Source organism: Diadema antillarum, unplaced genomic scaffold, assembly GCF_040938485.1.
Source record: "Diadema antillarum isolate AM-2024a unplaced genomic scaffold, OU_Dant_1.0 seq00001136_RagTag, whole genome shotgun sequence".
NCBI lineage: Eukaryota > Metazoa > Echinodermata > Echinoidea > Diadematoida > Diadematidae > Diadema > Diadema antillarum.
In genome coordinates, this window is record NW_027271948.1 from 577,207 (window position 1) to 602,522 (window position 25,316).

Consider the following 25,316-nt stretch of genomic DNA (forward strand, 5'->3'; position numbering starts at 1 on the left):
AGATCAGAAGGTGCTTGGGGTTGGAGTCTCTGTGACACAAAAGGATTTTCACTTTGCAGTTGGCAAATTCTTTCCATGGAGCTACTAAATGGTAATAGTCAGTATGTCCATGCTTTCACTGTCAAACATAGCTGTTAACTTTGCGTTAACACAACAAACATTTAGTAAGCTATTTAAAATGGTTGCCATGAAAAATGGAAACATAAGATGATTTCAGGCAGTAGACTTTAATAGACAGATTGATGTGTTATGAAAATGTTTGCTTGCATTGAGGAGCTTTGTTAGCCGCTACATGAGTGGCTGTTTTCAATAACAGACAAAAGGTGGTTGCTATGGCAAGTTTTACTCTACTTTAGGTTGTTATTGTCTGCATCAGGGATTGCAAACACATTCTATGGCACCCGAAACGTTGCCTACACCCAGGCTTCACTCACTTCAGGTATTCTGAATCGAGTGTTTGAACCTGCTCTCATGTGTTAATTGATTTTGTTTAAATCAATACTTCCACTGCCACAAGCATGCAGCAACTAAGTCTTCTTCATAATGTCAATGTACATGTACATCAGCCGATGAGAATTATATATTTTTAATCATTTTTATGTGAAACTTGCATTCTTCTTATGAGATGAAATGTGTTTGTTGTATGTTGAGTTCAGTATGTGGAAGAAAAATACACAAAGTTAATGCCATATACTTTATTCTGCACATGTTTTCTTTTTGTGTTTTCCCTTTGTCTGCATGAAATACTACTTTTTGAAAACTTGAAGGAAATATATTGAATGATTATTATGCTTTCATGCTAATTTGAGATTCATGACCCATTATGGGCTTTATATCATGAACAATGAAATTCAGTTGAATATCAACATACAGCATACAAAGATCGCTGGAGATATAAATGACAAGTCTATGGAAAAAGTATTTCATGATAAAATGACCTCTACGCCAACAGCTCTGAACAATACTCAGCACTATATATATCTCAACTACCATACAAAAATATCATCTCTTTCTGCATAATATTTGACGTATATTCATATACCCTCTATACACATCACATTCTGTAGTAATTGTACCCTAATGAATAGGATATATGGCATATTCAAGACTATAAGAACATGAGTACACACACCTACAAAAAAGGAAAAAAAAAAACTAGTTAGGAGACTAAATGTACATGTACCTGATAATAGATTTTGCACATTTACCTTATTGCAATGAACATGTACTAGTCCTTTCTCTGTCTCAAAAGAAGCATACCTTGACATCAATAATTCTTTGAGATGAAAACACAAGGAGACAAACTACTTCTTTAAGAGTATTCAGTTCAATAAGGTAATCCAGAGAGATTGGGCAGTGAGGAAACTGTTGCACATGTCTGGCATTAATAGACTATCCACTGGAACAAGGCTGTTTGACTGCTTGAACATCAGATAAATGGCAGTGTGGTCTCAAGCATGTGGAAAAATCATATGCGATTGCTTAAAATGCCCTTACAAATAACACAATGTTTGCACGATCAGAATCAAATTTGCATATTTTCTTCAGCGTGAGCCCATCTCGGTTCAATTTCAGGACAGTATGACGCCTGCGTAAGGATGCATAAAGCTAAACACTTCAAGGTGCCTTGCTAAGGCCATAAAGGCCACTGATCTAGCCACATCAAGGCTACCTGCTCAGGAATAATTCAAGACAGGATATTCAGTAAACAAAATATATATTTTGAACATACTGTAGTAAAAATTTCAACTCACAAGGTCTTTAACACATTGGGCAGTTGAGGTACCAAACATTGGTACAGATGATTTTATTTGGTCCTCTCCAAAGATCGTTTTAGCTGCATGAGATGACAGGAAGCCTTGTGGAAAATTGGGATTAGTATTAGGATGTGTTCTTGGAACTGAGGACACCGTTTCTGTTCCTTGTGAGGTTTCTGGCTGAATGCACGGCTTAGCACATTATTCAACAGGAAGAGGGATGGGGCAATGACCTGATGAACAACTCTGAGTCCTGAAGGGAATGTGGACAGGGCTATGTTCTTAAAATAGACCACAGTTCTGGGTACTAATAGGGGATTAGGATTGGCCTTTATTCTTTGAAGAGACAATAGCCTCTTGTTCATTTGTCGCTATAAAAAGACTTGAGATTGAGCTACGCTTCTGGAATGGCCAACTGGTCCTAGTCCAACATCTCGTTGTCGAGGGAGCTGGGATCATATTCTGTTCCATGAGCGAGAGTTCCTGGTCCTCACGCAGTCTCTGGTTGGATGAGTTGACTAGCAGCCTTCAGTAGGAGTGGGACTGAGGTATTGACGTCAGAATGCCACCTACCGTCTACAATGGACGGTGGAGGACTCAGTATTGCTGACGCCACACTGTAGGGAGATAAGCAAAAATCAAGAAAGGGAATCACTGCGAAAGGAAAGAGATGCAAATTGATTTGACCATGCTAAGATTGCTGTACAATCTCATTACACTTGGATTAAAAAGGAAGATCATGATCTATATCAGTAAATCTAGTCAACTGGACTTACTTGTATTTTGGAGTAGCGACGTTTCACATCCTTTTCGGGACGCTTCATCAGTCCGACTGATCTTTGATTGTAATTGGTTGTTGACCAGTGACAGGGTTGGGAAATTTCAGAAAGCGCTGAGGAATCTTCCAAACTGCCGGATTGTAGGCTCCGGCTAGGTTGTGTCTGAGGCACCCTCCTCGGTTCCAATGAACCAAGGAGGGGGCCTGCAACACAACCTAGACATAACCTCAAAAGATTTCTTGGTGCTTTCTGAAATTCCCCGACCCTGTCACTGGTCAACAACCAACTGCCGCCAAAGATCAGTTGGCCTGATGAAGCGTCCTGGAGAGGAGGTGAAACATCGCTACTCCAAAATACAAGTAAGTCCAGTTGACTAGATTTACTGATATAGTTCATGATCTTCTTTACCTGGATGACTGAAATCATTCACAGACACTGAAAAGGAAGAGAAAAGTTTTACCCACTTCTAAGCATAGTCATAAGTGTCTGTTTTTAACTCAGAAATATATTTAAATTTCAGTACACTTTCACACTTCTATATTTCTTCAATTGTCAGTGGCAAAACAGAATGTTACATATTCATTTTCTCCTCTTAAGAGGTCAATAATAACAAATTATAAATATAATACATGAACACACTTACAAGTTATGCATGTGATACATATACACACATAAAATGTATGGTATACCTACATAAATTTTCCTCTCCAAAACTGTTTTTTTTTTTTCATAAACACAGCCCTGGGACCTGTTTCATAAAGCTGTTCATAAAGTTACGAACAATTTACAAGCGACTGGTGATCAGTTCTGATGTGCTATACTTATCAGAATTTCCATTATTCAGCACAAGAACTGATCACCAGTCGCTCGTAAGTCGTTCGTAACTTCATGAACAGCTTTATGAAACACCCCCCTGGTAACACATGGTGCACTTTTGGATAAATAATCACACAGTGCAGGGGAAGCGGTATATATATTTTTTTTTCAGGGTGCGGGATGGGGTGGGAGGGGGTGTCAAGGTCAATCGTCCTAGTCCTCCCAGTTCCTTATGACCCTTTACAGTAGAGCAAAGGCACAGATATGTGTACAAGGAGTGAAAGGGGAGGGGATGGATGGAGTGAGAGGGGGATGGTGGAAGAGGTAGGAAGATGAGGAGTGGAGCATTGGTAGTGGTGTTGGGTGTTGGGTGTGGCTGCCTGGAGGTTGAGGGGAAAGATTGCAGGAGGAGAAGAGAAAGGGGAGGACCTTACTCAGGCAGTTTGAGGAGGTTGACAAGCTCGCGGGCCCGGCCGAGGAGGACCGCCTTGTCGTCCTCAGGAAACTTGCCCTTGGCCTGCTGCTGCTGGGAGATCTTGGTCAGGCAGAGAATGACTCTTGGAATCAGGTCCTGGCACCGGGAGGCCAGCTGGAACCAAGCCCAGGGAGGAGAGGGGGAAATTCCAGTGTTCACTCATATGGGAGTCATACATTCACAGACACATATGAAAAGCATCAGCTTCACATTCTGTAGCTTATATGCCATGATCATTTTTGGGCATGACTTTCCATGTTAAAGACAACAACAACAACAAAACCAAAAGTATAAGAGTGGACAGAAGCAAGACAACTAGGTAATACATGCATATTTATCTTACTTTCTTTCAAAAACATTATTCATACTGTTTCAACTACAGCATGATGAAACAAGAAGTTAAGGCAAATACAATTATATCAGCATAAAAATACAAAGTGAAATAACTAAAATACCTCACATTTCTGCATGCATCAGCTTGCACTAAAACTTTTGCTTTAGTTTGTATTGACACGATATGTCAAATGTGAACATATAATTTTTTTTTTCTTAAAAATACACTGCAAAAGTTGTCCTTTTGCTTTAATTCTCTGTGCTCACTTACACCATGGAAATGAATACTAAAATGCATCAAGATGTCTAAGATACATCAAGAACTTAGAATAGAAGGAAGGGGGAGGGTCTGAAAAAACTGGCATCACAATCTATGATGATTAGAAATCCTTTCTTTGCCTGACCATCGGTCATCCACTCACCTTGGCAAGAGTGGTCATCATGATGGCCATTAGTCTGACCGAATAGGGGGGCGTGCCTTCCGACGAGGCTAGGACCAAGACCGAAACCTCGTAGAGCAGGGTCTCCAGTGACTGTGAATCAAGATATCATACAAGTACATTACCTACATTTCCAAGAGAAAATATCTTCAACAACATGGTTCATATATGTGATCAGCAGCTACAAGAGAAATTAAGTGAAACAAACAAACAAACAAACAAACAAACCCCATAAAGTTGATTACAGACCAATGTTAGCAAACTTTAAAAGATGAGCCAGGTGCCTGCTTTTAAATACTATGCACCATTATAGAGACATATTCTCCATCAATAATCATCTGAATTATGAGATACTAAATCCATCAGAAAAAGTCTATCATATATCATGTACAATTAAAGTATCCATGTCAGAACAGCATTTTCATACATAATATATATACACACACACAATATGGTTGTTACAGTGATGAGTTTAAAATTGGTAAGGGCCATAGATTATATTGCTGTGATTCTAAATACCATGTGAACCTGCTACTTCTGTTTTCAAGGGAGAGGTAGGCAGGGCAAGATTAGGATACATATCCATTACTTCGGCTTTGCTGTACTCAATGGATTATAAAAGTTGGACAATCAGTCAATCAATTTCATTGGCTGGCAGGATTGACCCTGTTAGAAAAAGAAGGATTCCTTACTACACTGGGGAGCAAAAGCACATCATGGCTTGATATAAAGCTATTTCTTCAAAAAATGCTCCTTGTGACATCAAATAATTGTGTATCCCGTTGAATCTTGAATACTGTAAAAGTGGAAATTTTCGCGGTGTTGTAATTTTCGCGCATTTCGCGCAACCAAAAACTAGCGCAAAAATAAAAGCACGCGAATACTTTTGCCTGCCATATGTTCCTGTGCGTGATGTCTTGATTCCGCGGAATTTAATACACATAAAACTCTTCTTACCGGGCCAAGCGCAAAAAAATTAGTCGCGCGAAAATATCCACTTTTACAGTAGGGACAATGTTTCCAACAATTACATATGTGAATGTGTTCTTTCTATTCCCATGGTATTTCCAAAATCCAGAAAAGCCTGATGATTATGTTGCTGCTCCACTGAATATAACTTGATATGTTAAAATCTACCTGGATACAAAAATGCTCCTCATCTGTGAAAGTAGCAGATCACCAGTAATGGAGCATCCAGTGTTATTGAGCTGCTCTTCTCAACCTTTTTCAACCCGAGGCCAACTTTGGCCCCTACAAAATTTTTTGAGGTCCTGTAAGATTGAATGCAAATCTTGTTTATTTCATTATTGGCGAACATCGCAGCCCACCTGCGAGAGCGTGCAGCCCACTGGTTGAGAAGTGGGGAAAAAGAGCATCTCTGTGACATAGGAAACATAACGAAATCATGGAAGGATAGACCCGCTCTTTCCCTCGTAGTATTTTTCCAGCAAAGTTGCTCCACTCACCTCACAGTAGATGATGATGAGTTCCATAGTGCAGCGTCTGTCGTACATGGATGCTGTGTACTGGCCTATTATCCACACCTGCATGTGTATGAGGGAAGTAATGACAGTGAATTTGATTCAAAACTCTGTTAACATTGGTCAATGGATATTGCAGAGAGAAAGAAAGAGAGAGAGAGAAACATACACATGTATTATAAAAATATATATATAGAGAGACAACAGATATAGACAGATAGACAGAAAGACAGATAGATAAACAGATAGATAGATAAATAGATAGATAGATAGATAGACGAACAGATAGATAGATAGATAAAAAGATAGATAGATAGATAGATAGATAGATAGATAAACAGATAGATAGATAAAAAGATAGATAGATAGATAGATAGATAGATAGATAGATAGATAAACAGATAGATAGATAGATAAACAGATAGATAGATAGATAAACAGATAGATAGATAGATACAGTAGATAGATAGATAGATGGATAGATAGATAAACAGATAGATAGATAGATAGATAGATAAATAGATAGATAAACAGATAGACAGATAAACAGACAAAAAGGTATTTGTTGAGACAGAGACAAAGACAGATAGAAAATTTAGATTCATTTCTGCCAGTAGACTACCCAATCACAGACTTACAAAAAAAACTAGAAATGTCGCTATGGCGACTGGTATGCCTCCGCCATAATGCATGATTCTCCTAGTAGGTCTAATGTAGATAGTACATGTGGACAATGTGTGATTACATTTTCACAAAACTGGCAAAATATTGAAATGACAAGTTTGTCACAAATGTGTTGAATGTTCACCTTCCTTGACCTTGGTTTAATTGGATGAATAGGAGAGCATGTATTTGGGGATTTAAGGACTTTAACTTGACTTTGACCCATTCATACATTTATGCATTGAGTAATTTTCATGGTACCGGTATGGAGAAAAAGTGCAATTTCTGTACTGAATAGTAAATTGTTACCATGTTCATCTGGCCTTTGACCCTAAAATTCATAAGATTATCACTTTCAGGTAGAACATGCATAAATATGCAGTAAGTTTCACGATAAATCGAGCCACTTCCGAGATATGGAAGAAAAAGTTAGTTCAGCACTTTCACTTGATCTTTGACCTTCTGACCTTTGAGGCAAAAAAGAAAAAGAAAAACTCTCCAGAGAATTTCTATTAGGTTACACATGCATACACAAAGTGTTAAAAAAAAATAATCCTGCTGGCATTGCATGAACATGACGGAAATAGTAAAATTTTGAAGTGTTGCACTTGACCTTTGACCCCTGACCTTTGACCCCCTGAACCCTACATTCTCTAGATAATCATTGCCAGTCAGTACATGTATATACTATGTTCCATGAAGATACCTTGAACAATTTTCCAATTTACAGAGAAAAAAAGAAGTTTTAATACTTTTACTTGACCTTTCGACCTCTGACCTTTGACCTCATGACCCAAACTTTCACCAGAGAATCTAAATTGGGTAATACATGTATACACTAAGTTTCAAGAAAATATCTTCAGGCATTGCATAGATATGGTGGAAATAGTGAAATTTTATGTATTTGACCTTGACCTTTTGACCTTTGACCTTGAGCACGTGCACCCAAAAGTTGATAGGCACAACTTCACCCCCTAATACACATACATGCCAAGTTTCATTAGGATACCTCAACAGGTTTTGATAGTTACCTTGTCCACAAAATTCATTACGGACGGACGGAAAGACGGACGGACGGACGGACGGAAGGACGGACGGACGGACAACCCGAAAACATAATGCCTCCGGCACCACTTCGTGGCGGAGGCATAAAAATACTGTGATATCCAAAGAGAGGAGAGCAGTGGTAGTAAGCATATCATGCACTCTCCCTTCTCAAATTATTTCAGGCAATTCATCAAAGTAATGTATTAAGCAGTGATCATCACAAAGTGTAACTCAAAACTCACTTGGCATTCTAAATTCAGACTGACTGAAAACTAATGAGTTGTAAGTGTGGGCCAAATGGATATACTAGTCACATTTCTCTATACCTGTAACCTCTGTGGATGTGAATTCAAAGAACTTCCTCTAGATCTGGAATAGTACAAGATGTTTTTTCCTTAACATATCAAATCAGTTGGATGAAGAGCCTGCTACTGAGTGCATTATGACTGCTCATGATTGGAAATTTGCTTTGGTGAATTGATTCCTCTAATGCTTTGCAAGAACACGTGACTCATAATAGTTTTCCTACAGTGTGGCTGATTATGATGGAGGTGTTGTGGTTTAGTGGTAAGACATGGGACTGTCAATCATAAGGGCCCTGGTTCAAGTCCCCCTGCAAGTAGTTCATGTCTTGCTTTCGCAGTATTAGAAACAGGTGAACTCATCGTCTATGGCCGAGCACAATAAGATTACTCACATAAAAACATCCCCTTTTAAAGGCATTATTTACCATTTGCAGATGAAGCAAAAACCCAGCTTTAGTGCCTCAAAATAGTTCCAAAGTGAGTTAGGGATAGAAACAACCGGTGCATAAAAGTTGCTCAGTATAATCAATGTCAAATATTGTTAAATACACAAAATGTGAACAATAAGTATAATAAAATGGTTTCTAGACTAAACCCTCTACAGTTACGGTTTAGTGAGAAATAGAGTGATATCTCCTTATATTTCAGCTTTATTGCAAGATTTTTATATGGCAGGATGTTTTGTGATACAACTGACCTACACATAGGCATCAAATGTAATACCTCAAACATTTTTCAAATCACTGCTCCCAATGGTAAACAGTACCTTTAAGACAGATGAAATGAAATGAAGTGTGAATTTAAAAAAAAAAAAATCATACCACATGTGCAAAGAAATCCTCTTTGCCTGTGATGTGTCCCAGAGCACCTATAAAGTCCAGCAGTTCAGTCTTCTGGTCCACCACCAGGCTGGGATAGAGACGGAAGATCTCCAACAGCTCTCTACTCAGAACCCTACCAAAAAAAAAAAAAAACACCCCAGCATATGCATAACTGTATAATGCATACAGCACAATGTTTTGCAAGCATGATACTTTGCAATATTGGGACTTGATGAGGCAATTTTGTAAGTGGTCAAATTTGCAATCAAGAACGGCGGTAATAGAGTGATTATGTATTATCTATGTCAAGGAGAACTGTTTTGTGATTTCTTAACTTGCATGTGATATACAGTGCATTTGGAGTAGGGGTGTTGTTGATGTCGGCCATCTAAAAAAAAATGTATATAGACCTATCAGCTCCAAAAATACAAATGGATATTATAGTAATACTGTATCAATGTCTGTGGGTCACAAACATGAATGTCACATGTTTGAATGGAAGGTCTATTTGACCTTCGCTCCTCAAATATACTGCACGTAAAATTAGACTCCCGTCGCTGTAATCTTTAAAGAAGAAATTTTCACCTTAAAAACCTTTCCAACATTCAGTTAAACTTTTAAGCATATCATGATACCACCATTCCATTTCTCATGCTACATTGTATTTCTAAGATGGAAAGCATAAAGGACTCTTTAAGCTGAGATAGTTGTAAACAAAAACTCCCTCTATCAATCAATACTTGACCTTTTCTTGTCCAACACAAAGAGGTCTTCAATGCCTTGAACAGTGCATTGTTACAGAGCAATAGACTGTGAAAAGCCCCAAAACCCACCCTGTGTGATCCTATGGGGCAGAACAGCTAAACAATGACACAAATTAAAGCAGCCCCTACACTGTGCTTCTATCAATAGCACTGTCAAAAAAAGGTGGCAACTGTTCTATTACAGCTCACACTTACTCTAAGCATATGATAGACTTATTTTTAGATCGTTTGTTCACTTTGGCTTTCAGTTATAGAAAGAGAGAAACAGGACAAAGCTTTCCTGACATGTTGGACAATTCAAAATAATTCCAATTACAAACCATACTTAACTATTACAACTTGGGATTGAGGTTGCCATGAATTAAGTTATCACAAAACAGAAGACAAACAAAGTAAAACAATAAAAAATGTAAACTTGACCAGTATAAATAATGTAGGGCGGAGGTTTGGCTCAGTCGGTAGCGCGTCTGCTTCACGATTCTAAGGACCCCAGTTCGATACCCAGGTCCCACTGAGCAATGTTGTGTGTAATCATACCGTCCCCTCTTGTAAGAGGCAAAACACTCTATCCCTCAAATAGGACAAAAAATGAAGGTCCCGTGTGTGAGAGAGTCAAAACTCATGCACGTAAAAGATCCCACTTCATTTATTCATCTCAAAGAGCAGGGTGTTTAGCCCTGTGAAGTGGTCCCGCCTTACATACAACTGGACCCAATGGAAGACCAGCTATTGCAGCTGAATATGGGCTATCCAGCCATCTTCTTAGATGGAAAATGAAACAAACAAATAGTGCAACAAAGCATGCATTCTAATTGACTTATTATGACTATAGCTTGGCTGCATCTATCTGACACATTCTAAAAGATGGCAATCCCATCTTTTTATTGGCCAATTTGCAGTGTCTTTCTGATTCACAATGAGAATAACAAGACACAAGATTTCTGCAGGTCACAGTGTATATTAGCCTTGCAGGCAGTTGTTAAGTATTCTTTTACACATAGATTTATAGGCAAAATGGTGATATACACATATGTAATGCCTATACCAGGGCTCGACACTAACGGTGGCTCGGTGGCCCGGGGCCACCAAAAATGAAAGTCGGGCCACCAAATTTCCAAAAAGGGCAAATTTGGTGGCCCGCCTCGGGCCACCAAAATTTTTTGAAAAGTATGTCAATAAATTCGTAACTTTTTGCGTCGGAAATTAGCAGTTAAATTTGTTCAAAGGATGGATGAAAAGGACTGAATGAATGCCTGACAGCGAATGTTGCAAACCTGTTGAAGTTTATTTATGAGGAGATAATTATTTCCAACTTCTATTCTTACTATCATAAATCTTAAATATTTGACTCATTAAAAAAAAAGGACTTTTAATGTTTTTTATTGTTTTTTCTTCGGGACACCAAATTTTTCTCTCGGGCCACCAAAAATTTGAAATTTAGGATTTTGGTGGCCCCATCGGGCCACCAAACAAAAACGTTAGTGTCGAGCCATGCCTATACATAACAAATATGAAAGCCAGGCCAGTCCAACACAATTCATTTCAATGTAATCCAATCCATGCCAATCTGATGCAATTCATTTCAATTTCACATTTTGTTACAGACCGCTGCAATGATCTGATCTGATTTGATCCTATCGAGTATGGGCTATATTTTAACATATTTTAACAAAACGTATCTAATGATAACGTAATATAAATATCATACGCACGACTTACTCTCTAACCTCCTTGGAGAATGAAGCTATCGGGTATATGATGGCTGATCGTTCCAGGATGATGGGAACAAGCTGTGACACGAGGTCATAATCTGCGTGTTGGAGCACAGTCTTGAAGTACAGCCTGAAATAAAGGTTAACATAGGGGCGAGATATTGCATTGATCGCATACAAATCTACCAGTATGTAAACACACACACACACACACAATACTATACATGGAGAATACTGACATAGACTCACATGGACAGCAGTTTACATAAAATTCAATCAAAACTCAAGCAGCAATCTTTTACTGTTCCTTTTATATGAAAAGTCCTCATTAAGTGCCACACTCTGCAATATTGGTGACCACTTCCCTCTATACTGACATGTCTGTTGTGAATTGTTATCCCCTTTGTCTTCCCCTCCTTTTTTAAGATTGCAGAACAAGGATTACAGAACATTCTTTCTTGCTCTAATTTTCCTTTCCCTGCTGAAACAGAAAACAATTTACTCTTTGGGAAACCTCTATCCCTTTGCCTAGACTGCATTGCCATTAAATAAATACAGTTCACTTATTTCATGTCATGTCATGTCATGTCATGTCATGTCATGTCATGTCATGTCATGTCATGTCATGTCATGTCACGTCACGTCACGTCACGTCACGTCACGTCACGTCACGTCACGTCACGTCACGTCACGTCACGTCACGTCATGTCATGTCATGTCATGTCATGTCATGTCATGTCATGTCATGTCATGTCATGTCATGTCATGTCATTTCATTCATTTTTTCATTCATTCATTCATTTTTTCATTTCATTTCATTTTTTATTATTATTATTATTTTTTATTTTTTATTTTTTTTTTTTTGGGGGGGGGAACTTTCCCCAATTTTCTCTTGATTGAATATCTACAAATTTATCACAAAAGGACACTGACCATGAAAGTGATCAACAGAGCTACATACCTGATGAGTGAGGGGACAGCTTGTGAGCAAATGACCACTCGGGGATGGGTAGATAGTCCACCTATCAACTTATAGAAGAATTCCAACCTGCAATGATGGAAGCATTTGAAATAAACAATGTAAGACAGCTAAGTTGACATTAGAGTGTTCTTTTGATCTAAACTTCCCTCCAGCTTTAATTTGGTATTTAGATCAGTTTGTATAGGTCTTTAGGTTGTTACCCATTTTCATTGATCTCTCCTTTATTCCTTTCATCACTTTCATTCCTTTCCTATTCGGTATGTGTCCATTCCTTGATTCCCTACATCTGACTCTTTTGTTCAACATTCTGTGTAGTTTTTGTGAGTTAGGTTCTTACATTTTAGCTGGCCTCCTCCATTCCATTTACCTCTATGGTTCTCATAGTTAATGTGAACATGCAAAGATGCAAATATTCTTCATGCAAATTATGTTCATAGTGGGGAACTCTTCTGAGGGCAAACAGCCCCAGAATATAATAGCACACCCTAGGACTTCAAGTCTGCAAGACTTGTTCTTTACATGTGACCAGCACCATTTAGCCCCTCTACAACAACAACCACAATTATTATATAAAAACATGTACATGTATTTTTAATGTTTTGTTACAAGTCTAACTATGAAAAGTAAATGAGAAAAGACACATAAAATATATGTGTCTTTGTGTTCTCTTTATGCATTATATTGAAATGAAAAGAGACTAGGTGCTTGAAGAAAAAAGAGAGAAGAAAATGGCCAGCCAGGAAGGAGAGAGAGGGACAGACAGACAGACAGACAGAAAGAAATGAAGAAAGAAAGATAGATAGGTAAATAGATAGATGGATGGATGGATAGATAGATAGATAGATAGGTAAGTAGGGAGAAAGATGGATAGATAGATAGATAGATAGATAGATAAATGGATGGACGGATGAATGGATGGATGGATGGATAGACAGATAGACAGACAGACAGACAGAAAGAAAGGAAGATAGATAGATCGATAGATAGATGGATAGATAGGTAGATAGATGGATAGATAGACAGATGGATGGATGGATGGATGGATAGATGGATGGATAGATAGATAGATAGATAGATAGATAGATAGATAGATAGATAGATAGGTAGCTAGCTAGCTAGATAGATAAACAGACGGACAGATTGTTGCAGTTATGTCACATGCCACGACTCACTTTGTCACCGTATCTCCGGCCCCTGACCTGGACCTCAGCACAAAGTTGAACCAGGGTTGGTGTGCCTGCTCCCTTAGGATACTGATGGAGGATAGCCATGACGGCTGGCGCTCCCCTAGGAAAGGGTTCAGCCGGAGTTGCCTCTCCCGGTGGCACAGGATCAGGGCTGCTGTGGTGCAGGGCAGGTCCAGCAAGGTGTGCAGCATCTGAACAGAATTATAGTGCATACAGATGCCACTGAACATTAGGGGCGGATCCAGGAGTTCCATAAAGAGGGGGCGCCTTTACAAAATTAAAGGAAGGCGCACCCACCTCCCCATTTTTTTTCTTTTTATTTCTTTTATTTGGCAAAAAATAAAGGGGGGGGGGGGCACACCCGGGGTGCTCCCCCCTGGATCTGCCACTGAACATGAACTACACGTAAACATGCGCTTACTCATTTTCTTTGGCCACTTTCAAATATAAGCTTACATATTTTGTATTTTCACAATGATTTGATGCAATTTTTTTGTTTAAAAAAAAATCATACTGGGAAAGAAATTTGATGTGAATATGAATCCAAACACATGTACATGTAAAATACTAGCTGGTAATCTTCTTTCCCAGGCTAGGAGAAACTGTGTGTGGAACCAACAAACTTCAAGGCTACAACAAAACCACAACATGCGTGAAGTCTATATATTTAAACGCACTTGCTCACGTGGTGTTTTGGGACTTACTAATGTAATGTCACATTACTTGGTGTACAGCTTTCAGTTTGGGGCTGGCAAACTTAGTATTGGTTCAAGAAAATGCAATCACATAAAAAACAAAAAACAGTTTCATTTAGTCCATTGAGCGTCATCACTGCATGGATCCCTTAACCCATTGAGGACAGACAGACCCGAGTATACTCGGGACTTGTCCTCAATGGCCCGAATTCACGAAGGTGGTACAAATGAAATCATGGTTTAAACCATGGACAAAAACCATGGAGCGCCAAGTGTCGCACGGAATATTTCGTTACAAAATTGGTCATTTCGTCGACAAAATGACCGTTTCGTTAACAAAATTATCATTTAGTGGACGAAATTTTAATTTAGTTACAAAATGTTGTCATTTCGTTACAAAATAATCATTTCATCAACGAAATGACTGATTTCGTAACGAAATATTCCATGCGACACTTGGCGCTCCATGGTTTTTGTCCATGGTTTAAACCATGGTTTCATTTGTACCACCTTCGTGAATTCGGGCCAATGGGTTAACCTCAATTCACAGCTGCAGTCATATTATGTGTTAAACATGATCTAGAATCTACTCCGCTTCTTTCATACAATATGTACCTCTTTGGCACTTGTCGATGATATCAAGGCTGGCAAGATCTCCACAAAGTCAGACAGGAATGTGCGAGGATTCCACGCCAGGATCTAAATCATGAAAAAATATCGTAAAAAATAAAGTCCACAAAAGCATCTGTGATTGCAAAGAATTTAATATGAATCTGCTCACATTTCCTTATGCATTAATCCTAATACTTTTACATTGAAAGCAGCATGAAGAACCATATGAAATGTTCCAAAACTTGCTAAATACACACAAATGAGAGTATGTTCAAAAGAGGCTTATTATTCATAATTCCACTTATTCTATGTAAATATGTTCTACTTGCAAGGGGAATTGCCTTGATTCTGATTGCAAAATATACAGTGGTGGAATATGAAAAGAAAGCCTCTTTGAAACATCAAGGAGAGGAAGGCCATAGTCTATATACAGGTGCACAGCCATTCTACTCCAACAGTAACAAAGAAAGAAAAAAAAAAGATAAACTGCTTGCTCTTTATTGACAATCTAACCTTTGACCTAAACTCCATTGTACTGACTGCCTGATTTCCAATTTGATATTTTTTTTTCTGAAATTAACCATTTGTGAAAACAATGCTGAAATACAAGTTCCATGGAAATGCATCATCAAATCGACCCCTGTGTCATTTGCTTCATTTCCTTTTCTGACTACAATTTGTCAGCCAGAGTGTGCCCTCATTTGCCTCAAATTCAGCATTTCAGGAAACATCCTATTAGTAATAAAATCATCTATGCAAGGAAGGCTGAAAGTCATTTTTCACTCATGCACTTATCACTTTGTTCTGATGTATATATAAAAAAACAACAACTTGCCAACCACTGTGTCTGCTTTTAATTTTTGACCTGAAACTCACCCTGAGAATGCTTGGAAAGAACCTTTCCAGAAGGTCTGTCTCCAGGCAGAGTTTTGTCAGGTTCTTGAGAAGAAAGGTCACAATGTCAAAGGTCACAGTGTCGTCATACATGCGCTTTGTTATGACCTCTTCAAAGAGGTCGGCAGAAGTCGTTTCCTTGGGATTCAGGGCAACGTGCAGGGCTTCATCTGAAAATAAGTGGAAACAGGACATGGAATGGAGTGGTAAGGACTGTCCAAAGCTTACACTGCATGAATGGAAAGCCTTGACATGTTTAAAGCACAGGTTAAAGGTTTTATGACAAATAAATGCATGTTAATTTGTGTTGATTCATGATACCCTCCACATAACTTTTGCTGTGAAATGAATATCTAGAAACAATCCACATTTTTAAATATAATTTTTCTTCTACTTTTCCACAGATTACTTGGATATGCCCACCAAAAAACCTTCCAAACTAAGATTCTGGTTGTAACCTCCTCTGCCAATCATCGCTAAAGTACTGATATGATTAACAAATGACACTGGAATGCACGCTTCCAGAGACAGAGCATATCTTGCGTGTTCCCTCACCATGTCTTTTTTTACTCACATCAATATCACAGAAACATGCAAGTTATGTTAAGTCGAGGACTTTGGACTAGTCTTCAACGGGTTAAAGTGTAAGTATTGAAAAAACATGACTGAATTAAATTGTGAGTGTATAGACATGAATTCACAAAATGCCCGCTGTTAGCTTCGCACGAACTGACGTACTGTAATCAAGGAAGAACTGGAGGATGACTAGCTGCACCCTGGGCCACTTGAGGTTGGCTTGGGCCTGCTTGATGGCTGGGTAGAGTTTGGAGACAAGGGAGGTATCCAGCCGACAGATGACTATCAGGGTTTCTATGGCCTCCACCAGGCACTGTAGGACAACATGAGATAAAACTGTGTGCTTCTACAATACTGCTACACAGAATGTATGTTATACGTAAGTCATGCATGACAAAACTACATTGTATGCTTCGTAACATACGATAAGGGCAAGAACTATTTAATACTATGGTACTACTTTGGAAACAGTTTGTGCGTTTGTTTGGTGTTTGCTTAGCAAAATTATTACTTCTTGGGTTAAAAACAAAGCATGAAAAGATATTGAGTAATATCATACACACATCATAACAGTGATGTGAAGTATCTTCTCTAACATGTTTTGAAATCTATCATCGGTTGCTGAATTAAAACAACATATCTTTGGGAAGATCATAATGATTCTACAACCAGCTGATAAACTGGCAACGAATTGAACACTAGTTTCATATGACCAAGACTGATATCTCCTATAATGAATAAGACATAATATTTCACATGATATCAACATTTCTATGAACCTGTATGGCATACGCATGACATACCATCTTGACATTTTGAACATTTTGCCTTGCCAAACAGTACAATCTAGTGGATATATCTAGTGGATGTTGATCTTGAACTGCTTGATTATACTAACTTGCTGTTGCATTTTATATGCTATATCCCTAGGCAGCTCTATTTCAGGCAAGGAGAAATAGAGGACCCCTAATGCAGTTCGGAGAAGTCAGTTTCTTATTTTGATTGACAAAAATAAAATCAAAGTTTACAGCAAATCTATGTGAGAGAGATAAATACATCTTCTACATTAAAAGATGTGAATGCAAACTGAGTGAAAAAAAACAACAAAACCAAACAAAGCCATAAGAGCAGATATACAGTGACCAATAGAAAATAAGTTAATATCAAAACCAACTCAAGTATAGGAGAACAGATCTCTTCCACACTTCCAACACTCACTGCTTGAATCAGGCTTTGATCTTGGCTCTTGACAGGTTCTGTGCATGAAAAGTTGTAACAAATAAAATAGTATTAACAATTTGATTAATCTTTCAAATAATACAATTCAAGGCTGTACATATTGATGATCAGTCTAAGGAAGGCCAATATGATTACAGAGAAACAGCAGCTCACAACATACAAAATTAACAAAGCCTCAATTGTGATGGAGGCTTTGAAAATTAGCATTGTCTGCTAGGCAATGTTTCATCACATAAAAGTCATAATTGGGTAACATATGACCTTTCTTTTGCGAAAAGCGTCTATCCGGTTCTTACCTTAACTGCCCACTCCTTAGTAAAATAGGTGCAAATTTGTCTTCAGTTGCATAATGCATTTGGTTTTCTGCAAATACCTTGAGTCACACATTCTATGTTGAGTGAGCTTAGCTGGAACACTGGAATAAAATGTCAGTTGTTCTAATAGACTACTAGTTGAATAAGAGACCAAAGGACTTGAATTACTAAAAAAAGCGGGTTTACTCACTTCTGTGGCAAAGGTCAATGACCCTGAGGCAGTATTCACATGCTTTCTCAATCAGTGCCCTCCTGGCTTTGTTGGCAAACTTCCCTCCTCTTCCTCCTCCTTCTGGCGAGGTTGAGGCCGCACCTCCCTCGCTGACTCTTCTCCTCTCTCCTAGATTGGGCAGGCCCCGCCCACCCACTTCCAGACTCCGCCCAGGTCCCTGCAGAGCTGCCCCGCCCATCTGACCGGTGCCGGTGGAAGTTGTGGCGAGGAGCCAGGATCGGAGGCAGGAGAATGTGTGTATGTTGAGTCGCTGGTCGGGGCCGTAGTAAGGGGCGAGGCTGAGGAGCGTGAAGAAGTCCTGGCAGTCTTTGCCGTCAATCTCTGTCACCTAACAAACAAAGCAAAATTCAACATCTCACAGTCAATAGGATTGGCTACATGGTATCATATATTGCTGAAATCAAAAGCCTGCAAAACCTATGGTTTTTATTTTGTATTTCTTGTGATAACACTGTCAGATTCCACAAACCTTCCCTTTTATTGGAGAAATATAAACAAAGAAATATATTGGAGATGTAAAGCACTTAGGAAAGTAAACAACTTAAAAGACCACCAAAAAAAAAAAAATGTGACACAGTGTGCAGTACACTTTTCCACATACATTGGCAGTGATAACTGCTAGCTTCAAATGAGAATACTTATGGAATAAATGACTGGGCATGATGAATAAGAAGGGTGCCTCACACAGAGACACTGCCAACCAAACAATGAGATATCATGCAACAACTTCAGAGAGAAAAATGGCAGTTAGGAGGTAGGCTTACACTATCTTGTCTGCTCGACCTCTGCTTGCTGTAGGGACTGGGAGCTTGGAGAGTACTGGCATTGGACAACCAGTCACTCAGCTGGGATCCTACCACATAGACTTGCTCTAATGAAAAAGAGAAAGAAGCAAGATGCGGTGGTATATATATTTCATAGAAAACTAAACAAAGCAATATATATGTCTACATACCAGAGTATTGTATGCAGTAACAGAGACATTCATATCCCATTTATACATAGCCTATAATCTAGGCAGAGGATGCAGCTATAGTCTTATACTGTTGCGCTAAACATCCGATGCGGCAAGACTATTGTCTTTGCTGAGTGACCAATACGTCTGATGCAGCAAGATTACGAACAGTAGATGCGTGCGAAGCATCCCCAGCCTATATTCACTTCTAGTCATTGTTTTCTTATTATCGACTGAAGCAAGACGAGTGGATATAGATGGTGGATGCTTCCACTGTTGGTAGTCTCGCCGCATCAGACATACTACTTAGCAAAGGCAATAATCTCGCCACCTCATACATTTACCCAGCACAGAGAATAGCTCCATCCTCTGCCTAGATTATAGGCTAATTTAAACAGAGCATGTAGAGCCTTCCAAGAGCACTCCCGAAGCATTCTAAATTCTGTCTAAACAGACAATGTGGCTCTGAAGCACTCTAAAGTTTGAATGTCCCTCTTATTGGTAGGTTCCAGAACATTCCTGAAGCACTCTAACTTCTGTATAAATGGGCATCAGCATTTACAGTGCTCTGGAAGTGAGATGCAGCACAATGTGCCCAAGTTTGAAGTTTCCGCATCCAAAAGTTACCATGACAGTTATGCCTCAGTCAGCCACTCCATGTCCAGTCTCAACTGGCGCTGACTCTCACTCTCTCTCCCTCTTTCTCACATATAAACATTCTTCTGAAATGTGTTAAGCTGTACAAAGAAGGGATACCATCTTGCATTCAATCATTTGCCTAACGTAACCATGTTATAAAGCAAAGCATGAACACAAGACTTTCAAACTTTGCTTACCACTTGACAGAAGATCTCTTTGATGGGTTGCTATGGTGACCAGACCAGCCAGAGCCCTGCTCTGTATTTCCACATCAAATCCCACAGTAGACACCCACTTGACCATCTGAGAGACGAGCCTGTCTAGCTTGCTGTAGTTCCTCCCCTGGTAGAAGATGGATAAGAGCATTAACAATAAAAGAATTTAAGCTATACTCTCATTACAGCAAAGTCCCGTAGACTGACTTTGAAATATTTTGTCTTTGTCTTTCAGTTCATGTATTTCTGCATCACATTATTAAATTTACTTGAGTAAAATTCAAAATCTGCTACATACAAATTAATCTCTTCTTACTTTTACTGTCATGTTTGAGATTAGCCACAGCTATTTTTATTCTCAATCATTCTTAACTGACGGACATGAAGACAAAATGGTTTTCACATTGTCCTAGTAGAACAGTGTTCCATCCAATAGTTTGCAGTGGTCAGTAATTGTAAAATGGCCTTGAGACTCATGCATAACTTCATCACTGCAGACAGATTGCTTTAAACACTAATTGAATCACTTCCAACAGCAGACATATTGCAAATTTGGATAAGAAAAAAATGAGGCTGTCTTCAGAGCATTTATGTTTTATCTTTTCTATATGTGACAGTTTCTTTCTTCTCATGGGTAATAAACTGACCAGTAAACAAAACCAGAGAGGTCATCTTTTAAAGGCACATTCAAAGCTGTTTTCTTTCTTCACATTTACTTGGTGCAGATATCATTATTTTTCTTGTCCCAATGAATCATTATTAGAATTGAAATTAAAATAGTTTATAGATAGATAGGATTGAGAACACACAAATCACATTACATCTATTTTGCTATGAGATCAAATCTCCCACAGTCTCAAATATGTTTAAGGTAATGGTCTTTGAATCTATGGTTCAACTTTTTTTTTGTTGCTTTGTCTCTGTTTTTTAATCATTCACATTTTGGGTATTCTGTTGCCATTTGCATATTCTTTTTCATATATTGGATCTATCACACTTTTATAAACATTTCTTACATTTGTACAGTAGGATGTTATCATTTACCATGGCACAGAACCAACAGAATCACAATGCCAATTGTTGCAACACACAAAACAGCAATAAATCAACTGAACCCAAATTTTCTCTACTCACTGTCCGCAGATAAGCACATCCAAGAATACGCAAATTGATGTTTTCATTTTTCTTTTTTGTTTGCTAGTCTGGGACATCTCACCTGGGCCAGGATGACAGGAAGTAGATATGGTACGTGTCGGAGGTCACTGGCCTGCCCTGCCCCCAGCTCAACATCCAGCTGGGGGCTGGGGCCATACTCCTGCAGAGCTGCACTGCACAGCAGACTCACAGGCTCCAGCTGGGAAAGGCTCGTGTTGGTGCCAAGAACAACGATGCACAAGGCACGCAGGAGATTCTTGGGCAATCTGGAGCAAGAAATCAGATGGAAAATGAAAACAAGCAAACAAAGAATGACAATCAATCAAACACTTTCATTTCATTTGGAGTTTCATCCTCATTCAACAATTTATATTGCTCAATATACCATAGGCATAAAATAAATGTTTTTAGCAATCTAATGTGGTAAGTGGAAACATCATACAAGCTTCTTTCATATGAATGAAGTTAACACTATCCAGTGCTTGATCTTATTTCTATATTTCTTGTTTGATATCACAGTAGCAATACTATTGTACATTGTAGTATAAAGATGAGTTTGCAGAGCACTTGCACTGAGTAAAGAGAGAATTTGTTCCCCCCCCCCCCCAAAAAAAAAAAAAATATGTACAATAACATTGTGTCAGTTTATTTCATAATAGACAGATTTTAAAAACAGCTTACATTCAATTTACAGCAACCTCATTAACAATGCACAAGTAAAACTTGACCATTATTTCAATATCAACATCAACATTATCTGCACTATATGATACGATGTACCGATAGTCATAGTGATAACACACAAATCTGGATTACAGACAATTCCAGCATTACGGACATTACATTCAAAGAATATTTTTGTGAATTTGTGGGCTTATTTAACAACTCAACATGATCATTCTGAACCCATTCATGGTATTGTTATAAAGCGTTCAGCCTGAAGTGTTAACAGTCTGAGTTTTGGTTAGCCACTATAAATCATTTGGTAGATATAGCCCCAAAAATGCTTGCCATTATGGACATCATATTTTTTGGGACATAATCATTCACTTGCATTTGGATGTGTTGAAAAACTTATGAAATTGAGCATGAAGAACAAGTTATTTTTTTCTGAAATGAGTGATTAGGTCCTGTTCAAGTTGTAGATTGATAATTGTGTACAACAGATTCAGCATTTAGTCTACAGGTTCACAAGTGTAGCATTACAGACATTACAATTTTAGCATGAGAGACATTACAACCTTGTCCACTTTTTACAGTCCTGATATTCCTATTCAAACACAGTACCAGTATCTATCTAAGACAAGGCTATTACTGGTGTTTTCTTTTGAAATAAATTCTGAAGTATTGATGAATATGGAACAATGTGAGTCAAAGATTATGTTTTTACAAAAATATAAAAAATATTGCCCCCAAATGTGTTTTTTTTTAAAGAAAAGAATGATTAATTGCACTTCAATTGTATCAAAATATGCCTACCACTCAAATAAAAGAACTTGACGAGTTCTACAATTTGATACTATTACTAAATTTGTCCCTGTAGCTCATACATTATTCAAATCATTGCAGATTTATGTTTAAGAAAACTTTCATTTTCATGGAATTGCCCTTATGCCTTTTCTAGTATAAATGCAAAGCAAATAATGGTGTATTATAGAGCAGTGAAGTGACGATGTTACAGTCTTTTGTTTGAGTATGGTTAGCAACCAAGGTGCTCACAGATATTCAGGCCACACAAAATTGTCTTGAACCAGTTTTCACGGCAATGAATGTCTATGATGTCACCCTTCAATTATCTACATACAGTGCAAACAGTTTCAGATGCACCTGTAAAAATGTTTATTTTTTTACAAGCATGAAGACATAGGACTTTACGTACTCTCTGTGATGTTTTGTGCATGATATTGTCAGGAGAAGTCTTCTCAAGCTCTGGATGCATTGGGCAGCTGGGGTACCTGGCAGTAAGGCACGGTGAGCTTCAGAGTAAATGCTATCTAGCTCCCTCTTTGTCAAACCTCTGAAAAAAGGAAAGAGTGACAACAGAGCATAACTATTTTGTGAATTGTACTGGACATAAAATTTAATTAAAACCTTCAGTGAATATTAGCAACCACAAACTGAGAATGACTGCAGGTACATGTACATTAAAGTAAAATAGAAATACACATACTTGTACCTAGTAAGCAAAAATAGGTCTATTGTAATGCACTAAATTTACTAAATTTTACTAGACTATCTAAGTTTAGTTCTACTTCTAGTCATCTCAATGATGGCCAATCTCATGATCTTGAAGTAGAAATACGAGTCTACTCTAGAATAGACCCAGACATGCCAGAAGCAATGCTAGGTCTGACACTTCTCTTGGGTAGAACTTGTACACAGTGTTACTTTTGTTAGTGGGAGTAGTGTTCGACTAGCTAGACACTCAGGGGCGGAATTCCGTAAAGGGGGCGCCCACACCCCCCCCCCCCCCATTTTTACTTTTCACTTTTGTTTTAACAAAAAAATAAAGAGGGGGTGCGCGCCCAGTGAGCCCCCCTCTGGATCCACCACTGACACTGCACTGGCCATTTAATTACAGCTGCAGTCATGATCAATAAAGTCAGTTTATAAGCATTTCTAATTAAGTTTAATCTAGGTCTAGAATTTGAGAGACGTTGACCGAAAGATTGGTCTGTATCTGGTCATCGGGGATATGTTACGGGGAAACTGCGTCTGGCTCCACGGAATCCCCTCCACGGGCACGGAGGAGAGCTATGAGAGCCGATAAAGTAAAAATTCAAAACGTCATTGACTCCTCTGGACAGACGGAGACAGATTTTTCCGTCTGACTAAAGTTTAATAGAAAGGGCAAAGGCTATTCTATGATTTATATTTAATGTAAAAAGCACCAATTTTCGGACACTTCAGATTTTCTGCAATATTTTCTCAACTCAAATAATACTCTACAAAATTATATAATTTATAACAATATATGTTAAATACATCAACCTACTTTTTCCAAATATTGATTTTGTAAAATACATCATAAAATTTCACAAAATTCCTAAATATCATAACCTTGTCAATTCCCCAAAATTCGGATAGCCTCTTCAAAATTCGGACACGCGCTGTGCGCGTTCAATGTAGATACGCACACAAGGCCGCTGAAAAATGAGTGCGCGCCATACCTTGTTTGCGCAAGGTTGCATAGGGGACATTGCGGCACCCGTTCGTGTCTGAATTTTGGTGACTCGGCACTTAATTGCATTCAGCCCCTGTACATCTATTCACTGCATCAGCACGTACGTAGATTTTGTTTTTCTTTTGTGTTTTTGAGGATACCATCAAACTCTGAGCTTGCGATAAGCAAACAATCTCGTGACAGAACGGTGTAATTTTTCAATTTTTAGCGCTTTTCGGTGACCCTGATTCTTTACACGGGACCCAATTCGCGTGTGCTTTGGAAAAGTTGCGCCAATTCTGTGTTTTTGACGGCAAAATTTGGGATTTTAGATAGATTTTTTTTAGGTGACTCAGGCACTTTCCTGTAGTGAATGAGTGTGCCAGTATGTGAAACGATGTGATATGCGTGTGTTGTGATGGTAGAATTTGCTGGCGTGTGATAAGTGACAAGTCCTATGTAGTCCCTGTCCGGATTTTGGAGGCCGGCCGAAAAATTGGGGGTTTTACTCTAACGTGTCATTAGATCTTAGAACTAGTCTACTTAACTTAAGTTTAGGTCTAGATCTACATTGAGAACAGAAGCATAAATAACAATTTCAGTTGTTCTTTAGAGTACAAGTAGGACCGGGCATCTGTTGGATTCATAAGATAATTCAGTTCATCCGTACGACACGACAACCATATAAATATCTTATTATGTAGGGTTCTAGTCTAGCTATGCGTACGTTTATGTACAAGAACGTGAGAATTGAACAATAACATGGAAGGAAGTTAGTGGGACTACAAAAGCAATTCGCCTTTGAAAAATCAATTGTTTGCAATCTTATTACCAATATATCGCCAATAATGATAGCTAATCGATTGTTAAAATTACTTAATTAAGTGATCACACATATAACATACACAGATATTAGAAATTAATGTCTCACCGTTCTCTTAAGAGCAGTGACTGGACTCTCTCTACTCTCTGCATGGGCGCTGCCATTTTCTTTTAAGCTTTTCATATTACTTTTAAAATTATGGACGGTATTATAAATTTAAGTAAATATAGAATTTTTAAATA

General features: G+C 38.4%; 1 protein-coding gene across 1 annotated transcript; it reads right to left on the reverse strand.

Moving 5' to 3' along the window:
• Nucleotides 1-1,908: 1,908 nt before the first annotated feature.
• On the reverse strand, nt 1,909-25,238 carry LOC139744104 (AP-5 complex subunit zeta-1-like). The gene is made up of 18 exons (XM_071654561.1): nt 25,183-25,238; nt 22,968-23,105; nt 21,150-21,354; nt 19,916-20,060; nt 18,889-18,995; nt 18,083-18,452; nt 17,558-17,595; nt 16,502-16,652; nt 15,746-15,933; nt 14,873-14,956; nt 13,548-13,753; nt 12,355-12,441; nt 11,401-11,523; nt 8,918-9,050; nt 6,067-6,144; nt 4,583-4,693; nt 3,787-3,941; nt 1,909-2,374 (listed from the first exon to the last, which is right to left on the reverse strand). Exons 1-18 carry the CDS (start codon nt 25,236-25,238, stop codon nt 2,248-2,250), a joined length of 2,502 nt encoding a protein of 833 aa, XP_071510662.1. The 3' UTR covers nt 1,909-2,247.
• Between the last annotated feature and the right edge of the window lie 78 nt (nt 25,239-25,316).

Coding starts and splice junctions, on each gene's coding strand:
- LOC139744104 (XM_071654561.1), bottom strand. CDS start 25,238: ATGGCAGCGCCCATGCAGAGAGTAGAGAGAGTCCAGTCACTGCTCTTA. Junction 11,524..12,354: donor GCTGTCCCCTCACTCATCAG/GTATGTAGCTCT, acceptor CCTTTATTTCAG/GCTGTACTTCAAGACTGTGC. Junction 3,942..4,582: donor TGATGACCACTCTTGCCAAG/GTGAGTGGATGA, acceptor GCTTGGTTCCAG/CTGGCCTCCCGGTGCCAGGA.